General features: G+C 41.5%; 1 protein-coding gene across 5 annotated transcripts in view; it reads left to right on the top strand.

Moving 5' to 3' along the window:
• Prkn (parkin RBR E3 ubiquitin protein ligase) overlaps window positions 1-10,723 on the top strand; it is a 1,203,648-nt gene that overhangs the window by 395,614 nt on the left and 797,311 nt on the right. For all 5 annotated transcript variants that reach the window (XM_042262404.2, XM_042262405.2, XM_076552881.1 and 2 more), the window contains exon 3: window positions 1,372-1,612. In XM_042262404.2, coding sequence (XP_042118338.1) covers window positions 1,372-1,612 — 241 coding nt within the window. The remainder of the gene's footprint in view (window positions 1-1,371; window positions 1,613-10,723) is intronic.

Genomic DNA, 10,723 nt, shown 5'->3' with positions numbered 1-10,723 from the left:
GTACTGGGAAGCACAATGCCATTAATCCCAGGAAGTGATGGCTGGGCAGAGAAAGGTACATAAGGTGTAAGGAGACAGGAACTAAAGACTTTTCAGCAGAAGCATCCCTTTCAGCTAGAGGCTTTTTCAGGCTGAGGAGTCCTAGAGGTAAGAGGTGGCTGTGGCTTGTTCCTTTGTCTTTCTGATCTTTCAGCATTTACCTCAATATCTGGCCTGGGTTTTTATTATAAGACCATTTAGGAATTTGTGTTACACAAACCTGCCAGTGTATTAGAGGCCAGAACAGGAGGGTGGTAAGACATTGGAATGCTAACATTCTAATGACCTTCTGACTGGATAGGGCAGGCACCAAGCTGCAGTGTGCTGGGCGGTGGGTTCAGCTGAGTGGCAGAGGTCACTGTTCTCAGAGCTTTGATAGCAACAGTGAAGAGATTGCTGGAGGAAGACAATGCACAAGGAAGAACGCAGTGTGGCCTTCGTGTGGTTGTCCTGCACACCGGTATCTGTTGACCATTCCCACAAGGACAGGATAGGCACAAGTCAAAGAACACAGAGATGTGGACAGCACTGAGGCAGCCAGATCCTAGCTGCGAGAAAATCCAGAAGAATGGAGCTTCTGTCTATTGCTTGTTCTGAACTGGGACTTGACCTAGGGTGGTCTAGGTCTTGCCTTAGCAAATACCAACTCTTAATTTTCAGTCTAGGTTTTACAGGCTCCTCCTGTTCATGAAGAACAAGGTAGGAGCAGGAAAGTTTCCCTTGTAAATGTCCACTGATGTTGATGGCACGGCAGGCAGAAGGGCCGGCACACCCTCCCTGGCTTCCCAGTGCTGCTGCAGCACACCTGCTGGTGGCACAGGGACAGAGTCGGGGTTCTGCCACCGTCGTCAGGGTTCTGCGGAGAAGTGCCCAGTGGTTGATAATCACCCTCGGTGCTTTGTAACACAGAAATGACTACCGGGGTCTAAATTAAATGAGTTAAGGACCAAGCACTTGAGAGGTAAATCAGTCTTGAACGAGTTTACTTGCAGGGCACTTATGGTGCACGAGGATCTGATTTCTTACTAGGTTCCATAAACTTTTGATGTTTCCATAGTTTTCTGTTTTTGTGTTCCCCTTCCCTCAGATGTCCCCAGTTCCATGTTTCCTGCGTGTCACATGCAGTGTGTTAAGTTCTGTGGCCCCACTGGCAGAGTGTTTCTAAGTCAATCAAACACACCCTGCTTTCCACTCAGTGCCACCAATGCTGTAGGCATTGAACTGACGTAGCCTTTACACTACTTTTGCACACTCTGGAACTGAGGACGGCATAAGCTCTATCTGCATGTAATGCTTTCCATTTTCTTGTCTTTCTGCCTGCCCCTCTCCCAGAGCTGTGACCTGGAACAGCAGAGCATTGTTCACATCGTGCAGAGACCATGGAGAAAAAATCATGAAACAAATGCATCTGGAGAGGACAAGCCCCGCAACATCTCAGGGGGCCCTGTATGGGAGTCCAGGGGCTTGACAAGGGTGGACCTCAGCAGCCATATCCTGCCGGCAGACTCCGTGGGACTGGCGGTCATTCTGGACACAGGCAGCAGAAGTGATTCAGAAGCAGCCAGAGTTCCAGGTAACTGCAGTGACCCTGTTCAAGGCTACTGAACATTTTTGTTTGTTAACTTATTGTCCAGAGGGAGTGTGCTCACTCAGTACACACTTGGCTCATGATATGTTTGGGGCTGAAATCTCTAAGTCACCATAGGGGGACATCCTGAGAGTCCATAGTTGTGGAAGTGAGGGGAGTACGTGCAATAGTATGTAAGGACAGTAAACTGGAGGACACAGGAGAGTGGACAGAGGGATGGACCATGAACAATATGGTCTATGTTCCTCCTTTGAGGTGCTGCGGTGGTAAAGATGTATCAAGCTCTGTTAGGGTTTAGGTGTACAACTGGGAGCACACACTTTGCTTTTCTCTAATTTTTTTTATGTTCTTAAATATATTTTCCTTGACTATATTTTTAGTCATACAGAGAAGGTTTAAAAAGTCAAAGGTGTTTTTAAGTACTCTTGCACATTCTCTGGCTTGGGGTCATGATGTCAGTGTAGTCATTTCAAGCATTTTCCTTGGTAAATAAGTGCATTATCTCAGTGAATTTATGTAGTGGCAAATGTGCAAGAGTGGTCATGTCTAGTGCATGGGGAAGGGTTTCTCACAGTTCTGGAAGCTGAGCCATCTAAGGTGGAGGTGGTGGGAGGTTGGGAGTCTAGAAGGGACTGACATCTGTTTCTAAGAAGGCACCATGTTGGTACCTTTCCCTGAGGAGATGAAGACCATGTCTTCACGTTACAGAAGAGATTCTATGCCTTAAAAAACAAATGATGGGTCTACTGTTTATTCAAACAATGGCTCAAAATAATCCTCATGCCAGAGACATTTTTCGTGGTTCATATTATCTGGATGCCTATTTCAAGATGAACTATTCTCTTGTTTGACTATAGTGATCAATCATGAATTTATTTTTTATGACATTAATCCCACTCCTGAGGTCCCAATTGTCCCATGTCTTAATAACATTTGTTATTAGGTTTAGAGGAGATACATATAGCCAAATCCTAGAAGACAGTCATCATTTTATTACCTTGATGATATTAATGTATTTCCTTAAGCATTTATTGTCTGATATGAATAAATAATGGCAGAACAGTAGTAATTTGGGCTGTGCATACAGCTAAAAACCAATAACTGACTCTCCAGAGTAGTTTATTTCTTCTCCCACATAGGCATAGATAGGCCTGGGTTAGCATGGCTTTCTCAGTACCAGAGATCCTGGGGCCAGAATGGTTGAAGTTTAAAAATAAGAAAAAATGGCTCTTGTTAAAATCCCTCAATACTGTGTAATTGATTTTTAAGACCATCAATGATCTTGCAGTAAGAAAAGAAGGACCATCAACAACAAAGAACAGCATAATACAGTAACACAGTTCCCAGCTGCAGTTCCTTTGGAGAGTGGATTGCCCCAGAAGTTAGGTGTACTGCTCCTAACCAAGGCAAATAACTGCGAACTCATCTCATAAAGGAAAGAGCACCCGGGACTAAGAGGTCCTAAAATGAAAAGGAGCCAATGTTGACTAGATGGGAACAACAACCTGGATGGCTCCCAAGAGAAGCAAGAGAATAGAAATAGTGGAGTGGTAGTCAGCTGCCAAGGGCAGTGCCTCGAACTTGTAATTCAGCACTGCCCAAAAACTGTTGCTCAAGGACAGGATGAAAACAGTCTCCTAAGCCAGCATGAGCTTGTCTGCCCTCAGCTTGCAAGTCCTGTTGAAGGGTTTATTACAGGAAAGAATGGATATGAGGCCAAAATAAATACATGAATGACAACACTCAGAAAACAAGCAGTCAGTATTGGTGTCAATTATGATGCTGATCAGTTTGATGGACAAGCAAGCAAGGTGCCACATGAACAGTGGATAAAATGTCACTTAATAGAAAAACTGCATTAAGATATTAATAAGCATCCATATTCTGACCAACAATAAAAGGAATAAGTTACAGTCATAATGTTGACCCTGAAATGAACACTCTTGACAGATGAAGTGCTGATTAAGATGTGGGTTGTTCTGTGTTTTCATACACAATGCTACAAATGTCAATACATTGACGCCACCATAGAGAGCAATTCTGTAGCTTCATGGAAGCACATGAGCTTCAAGATGCATCTCCCATGACACTGTACACAGGACTGTAACAGAGATTGTAAGGTGATGGAAAATAGAAAGAATAGCTGTCATGAAAGTGTAGTGTTGAATGCCTATGATGATTCCATAGTTAAAACAAATGGTCTGAGCTGCCATATTAACAAATCGACAAATACAGAGTTAGGGCTTTTCTTAAAGGTGTGAATTGCAAATGGATATTCAGTGAAATATGGCTTGTATAAAAACCCAAACATAAAAAACTATACATATTGTTTACCACTAGGATTATCATATATAGTTTTGTGCAAACCAGATATGGTTGAAAATTAAACATAGCATTAAAATAGTTTATTCTTCATACTTTTAAGATATTTATTGACCAAATCACTTCATTATATTAGTAGAACAGCCAACTAATTCTATAATGTGATATTCTAATTTTCTTTCTAAAAATAAAATATACATTTACATTTTTGAGCAAAACTCAACCTGTCTACTCATTATCTCAATAAGAAAAACAGCAGAATATTTCTGTGTGTGCATACTAAATACCTTCTTCAGTTTGCTGCTGTTTCTGCATCTGCTATCTTATCATATAGGTTTAAATCTGGGTTCGTCTGAAAACGGAACTCTAAGTAGTTGGGGTTTGGGGATGGGAACTGGCTTCTTAATCCAGAAACCAAAGTGAGAAATCCATGTCGAAAATCAAGAAAGGGATTTAATCAATGTAGCTATGATCTGGAAACAGGGACAGCAGCATCCTCAGACCTGACTTCAGGTTTCTGACAGAAGCTTCAAGTTTAAAGAGAAGAAGCGTTTGGGCAGGGGTAAGGGTATCTGTAACTAAGCAGCCTTGATCACATTGTGGCCTGGCTCTCAGTGCTGACTCTGTGAGATCTCGGAGAAATCTTATTATTCCTGGGCCAGTTCTCTTTCTATCATGAGATAATAACTCCTGCTTAGTTGGTGGGAGGGGCAGGGATCCTCATGGTTCCTTCCTGGGATAATTGTTATTACCTAGGGACCAGTGAGACAACGGAGTCATCTGCCTATAGGATTCATGTTTCTAGAACTCAAGGAGAATGGCTCCATTCTCTCAGTTTGGATTGTGGGACAGTTCAGCAACTGACCACATGTTGGTTGTGTGTCCCCTTCATTACTCTTCCTTTGTCTTCAACTTGGAAGGAAAAGGGCGAGCAGCTTGACATGGCCAATCTTCATGCAAGGATCATGTCTGCATCCAGAGTGTGCAGGAATCTGAGCCACCGTTCTGAGATAGTGAAGGCAATGGATGCAGAATGAGGGCAGAGACACAAATTCCTGTTCTATTTTTACAGACACACCATACATGTGTGAACCAGAGTGAAGAGTCAGTTTGGTTTTACCTTTTCAGAAAAAGCAACCTAACTTTTTTTTTTTTTTTTTTTTTTTTGGTTTTTTTGAGACAGGGTTTCTCTGTGTAGCTTTGCGCCCTTCCTGGATCTCACTCTGTAGAAAGATCCACCTGGCTCTGCTGGGATTAAAGGAGTGTGCCACCACCGCCCGGCACTACCTAACTCTTTAGAACAGAAATGTCTGCAATCTGAGAATTTGAGGTATCTGCAGGTAGGAGAAGGTACCTAATCAATAAGAAAGGTGATACATGGTTTACATAAAAGCCCCTTATACTGTCTGTATTGTGGAACTTGTCAATGTCACAGCAAAGTCACATCAGACCAAAAGGGCAGTGGAGACAAGTCTTGACTGAGTAGACCCTGTGCACACAGTTCTAAATAAGCACTTTTAAACAGTCCATGAGACATTCCTCCATGGCCTCCAGCATATGCCCCTGTAACAGGGTTATACCAGGAACTCTGTCAAACCTGACATGACTCAAAACTGGCACTCCAGTGGTGTAACACTGGACCCTCCTCAGGACACCCTGACCAAGGGTACTTGTTTGGAGACAGCTGAGAGATTCATTTTGCCTTTAGAACTCTCTTATCATCAGTGTCATGGGATGCTTCTATGATCCTTCAGAGCCTGGAGATCCCACAGTATATTTCTCTGTCACTTCACATAAACCTCTTTCTTGGGGGGACACGGACACCCTGTTCTTATTTTACATTTACAGTACTCAATGGTCTAGGACATAAGGGCTGATCAGAAGTCAAAGAGCTAGAATGAGGTGTGGGAGCAGTGGTTCTCCAGCTTGGGATGCCCCAGGGTCACCTGCAGGCTTACAAAAGCACAGAATGCTGAGCCCCGCACTGGGCAGAGACTAAGAAAGTGTACTTCTGACAGGTCCCTAGGTAATGCTAATATGCAGGCTGGGAACCAAATTGAGTATCACTGCCTTAGACAGTAAAAAATAGTATAGGTCAAAATACGCTTAGTGAATACAATATATAATTTTACAGACTTTGAATGTGAACATAGAATGAGTTATTTTTGGCCTCAGAGTTCTCATTTATGAATTAAGTTTACATGTTATTTGTGTTTCCTGAATGGGGGACCATTCATTACCTCTAGACAGGTAAAATAAAGCTACAATACCTAGAAAAGGAGGGGTCTCCTCTAACATTACATAGACATACACAGAGAAACAGAGACAGAGACACAGACACATACACAAAGCACACACACACACACACACACACACACACACACACACACACACACACACACATGAGAAGTGGGGAGAGGGAAGGAGGGAAGAATGGAAATATAAATAAACCTTAAATATTAAAAAATTAAAACCTTTGTTAATTTTGTTCAGTATTTTCAAATCTTACTGCCACAATATACTTAAAAAGTATTGAATTTATATGAAAAGCTATTCTATTATGTAACCTTGTGTCTCGAGGTTGGGTAGAGAGTTTTCTTCATAAGTTCATTTTGTGAGAGAGAATTTTATACACAAATTTGTAGTTTGATCAACTCCACTTCCCCATTTCCTGCCCTACATCTTCTTCTCTATCTCCCCAACTGCTTTTTCTTTCCAACTTCATGTGCTCCATTTTAATTAAAATATAATCAAAAATCCACCAAGTCCAGGGAGCCCTGCCTGTGTGTGCGTGGGTGCAGGGCCATCTCTTAGAGCATGGGCAGGCCCTCAGGGTATCTGTCTCTGAAGAGAACCAAGGCTTCCTCCCCACAGCAGTCAAGGGTTGCCAATAGCTCCTTGCTTAGGGATGGAACTTCATGAGCCTCCCTGATGCAGGCTGGGCTTTAGGTTGGCTTGATCTTGCACAAGTCTTGTGCATGCAGTCCCAGTAGCTCTGAGTTCATGTGTGCAATAATACACATAACATCTGTTCACTACAGCTGTTTACTCCTTCTGGCTTTTAGAATTTTGTTGCCTATTTTATATAATGACCCTTAAAGTCTCCGAAGAAATATGATATGCATGTCCCATTTAAAACTGAGCACCCTGCAAAAGAGGCTAGTTTCCATGAAACACTCTAGGCTAGGATTGAACTTCAACTTATAAACATAAAAATAGAAGATACTTATACATAGACAAGTGCGAAAGAAATTGAAGTCAATGGTACTTAAGACCTTATACTCTGGACCCACACCACAGATTCACTGCAGTTATTAGGGAACCCTTCTTATCAACAATCCTCTGCCAGTCCTGAGATGTAGTACAAGATGAAAGTGATTTGGGGATTGAAGATTAGCTCATACCTGCCAAATACAAACCAGTCATGGAGACCTGCTAATGAAATAAAGTGATAGGCTTTAGACGTAATTTTCATTTTATCCCAAATCAAATCTCAAGTACTTAGAAAAGTGTGCTTTGCATGCTAATGACTTTAAGCCAGAGGGTGTGGATTTCTTGGTGTTTTTGGACAGCTTTAAGGAGAGTCTGTCTGTATGAACCTTCTATGAGATGAAAAAACTTTGGCAGTCATGCTAGAGCAAGTTAGAGTTTATATCACACCAGATTATTAAGAACACATAAGGATTCAGCCAGGGATTTAGTTTTTCTTTTGTCACAGAAATTCCTGCTAGAGTATCATTTTTCAGTATAGAAGTAAAAATGTTAAATGTTTATGGGTAATGTTGAGGATACTGCTTGACTGATATTGGAGGACCAGGGTAGACAGGAAAGAAAACAGCGCTATGTTTGTTCCCAAGTAGCCTGCACAGGTTCTAAAAGCAGAACTACCTATCCCCTGCTCTTTCTAGTACCCTTTGTATACTGTCATGTAATTACCTGTAACATTTCTGTTTACCCTTCTGAGGGTTCACTCATCAAATGCAAGTAGGTCAAGCACATTTTGCACCTCCACTGCCTGGCACATGGATGGTGATGGCTATTTGTCAAGCTGTCAAGCATGTCTTGTTTTCATATGTAAAATGTGACCCTTCCAACTCCTCAACTCTTATTTTTCATATTTGTCAGGAAAAAGTTGGTGAATAATTGCATGTGGATAGCAGGCCACAGTGTGCCTTGGGCTATGGAAACTATATGTGATGGTCCTCACCCCAAGGAGCTGGAATATCATGTAGTTAGAGAAGACCAGCCCACCAGGCAGTCGGTCAAAGAAACAAAAGAAATGGTGTATCTGCCTTTTTACCTCTTTTAGTTTTTATTGACTCTCCTCCCTCCCTCCCTCCCTCCCTCCCTCCCTCCCTCCCTCCCTCCCTCCCTCCCTCCCTCCCTCTTTCCCTCCCTCTCGCTCCCTCCTTACTGTTGTGTTGAGATAGGTTATCAGTGTATAAGCCAGACTGACATCAATTGTGCAGTCCTGCTCGGTCTCCCGAGTCCCGGGATTACAGGCTTGTATCATCACACCAGCTCTCTCATTTTTTTAAAATTAGCATCTAATATATAACAAACCCATTGACAGGAACAGGGGATAATAAGAGGAACCAGGTTCCCAGAGAGATTATAATTTATTATAAAAATACTTTATGGTTTGCAATATAGTTTACATGTTGATTGCATGATAATAGATTGATTTAATATAGCTTTAAACAGAAGATAAAGGGGGAATTTTTTTAAGTTACAAAACCCCTTTCCTAAAAATGAAATTTTTTAAGTAATTTTTTCTAAGTGGGTAAGTGGGTCAGTGCGACAAATGTCTTCAATGACTAGTTGTGTCTGATTCCTGTTGCATGAATGGTCAGTAAAATTTAAAAAAAATGTCCAACTTCACAGTCACCATCTCAAAAGATTAAAACATGTTGGATTCTTTTGTAATGCAAAATGGCTCTTGCTACCTCAATGCCCAGACAGTCTAATTCCCATGTCCACCATGAAAAAAAAAAAAAAAGGCACTGGATAGTGGAAAGACCTTGAATGAACCTGTATTATCAGAATTAATATCAAGAAAATGGCTATTCCACCAAACTGAATCTTCAGACTCAGCAGCCATCAGAATTCTGATGTTGTGCTTCCCAGATCTAGAAAGAAGCAATTCAAGAATCCCAGTGTAACCACAGGAAATATGGAAAAATCAAAGCAATTCTAAGGAGTCAGAACACAGCTGGGGGTGTCCTAATACCTGACCTCAGATTATACTACAGAACCTTAGAGACAAAGCCTGGCTTTAGCATGAAACTGGTTAGACCAATGGAAGAGAACAGATGACCTGGAAGTAAACAGACAAAGCTATGGACACCTAGTTAGTGGGGAGGAAGGCAAAACCACCTGTGTGACAGATGGCTGTGGGAAACACTGGATCTCCACCTGCATGAAAAGAAAATTTGGTCTCTATATTTGTACAGAAAACCAACTTCAAGTGAATCAAAGCCCTTTATTTAAAGCTTGAAATGCTAAATGTGCTAGAGGAAAATAGGGGAGTACTCTTTAAGACTTTGGGATAGGCAAGAGTTTAGGGACCACCCCAGTTATCAACAGATGGGACAACATGCAACTGAGAATTTCCCTGCAAAGAAAAGGAAACTAACAGAGGAGCAAACAGCTGGCAGGATGGAGGGCATCTTCCCCAGCTGTGTGTCAGACAAGGGGCTAGTGTCCTGAGCATACAAAGAACTGCAAAAATGGCACATTGAGGAAATACAATTGCCAATCAATGAGTGAGCTAACAACGCTGATATTCTTCAAAAGAAGAAACACAAATGACCAATAACTATATTTTAAAATACTCAACATTCCTAGTGATCAAGAAATGCAGATTAAAACTGCTTTGGAATTCTAACTCATGCCAACCAGAATGGCTATCATCAAGAAATCTGGCAATAGATGTTGTAGCGGACGTGGGGAATGAGTAATCCTTGCTGGCTGCTGGTGGGAGAACAAACTAATGCAGCCATTGTGGAAGGCAGTTTAGAGATTCCTCGGGAAATTAAAAACAGGACTACACCACGACCCAGACATACCATCCTGGGCACGTACCCCGAGAACCCCATATCTTACCAAATAGATAGATGTACATCCATATTTATTGTTGATCTATTTATTATAGCAAGGAATGAAGCAGTCTGAAAGTCCATCAGCAGATGAATGGATAATGAAAATGTGGCATTAATACAAAATGGAATGCTACTCAGCTGTAAAGAAAATTGAAATTGGAAAAGTCAGGGAAAGTATAATATTAATCAAGGTGATCCAAATTCAGCAAAAACAAAACAAAATAAAACAGTTGCACATTCTTTCTCAGGTAGATACTAGCCTATAATGAATGTATGCACATATCTAAATAAGTCTCAGTGTTTGTACAACATAAAATTTAGAAAGGAGACCAAGAGAGTGTAAATATTAGCTGATGAGGAATGATAGGATATGGAAGAAGGGGCATGGGCGTCATGAAGGGATATAAAGCTATTTTCTTTTCTTGTTTCAATTCTATCATAGATTTTTTTCTCTTGTAAGCTTCCAATTTAAAAGATGCACATCTACACCTGAAGACTGAGGAAATGGGTTGTTCTCATATCAGTTGAAGCAGAGTAGTAAACTGACAGAGGAGAGTCGAAGGGGAGGGGCGTGGCCAGTGGGTGCCATGCTGTAGTTTGAAAGGAGAATAAGCTCCTTGTTTATCTGACAAAGCATTTAATAATGTAGTACAGGTCTCAGAACAGAGGGGAG

The sequence above is a fragment of the Peromyscus maniculatus genome, chromosome 16 (assembly GCF_049852395.1).
Source record: "Peromyscus maniculatus bairdii isolate BWxNUB_F1_BW_parent chromosome 16, HU_Pman_BW_mat_3.1, whole genome shotgun sequence".
Classification (NCBI taxonomy): Eukaryota; Metazoa; Chordata; class Mammalia; order Rodentia; family Cricetidae; genus Peromyscus; species Peromyscus maniculatus.
This window is presented reverse-complemented; position numbering and strand designations above follow the sequence as displayed.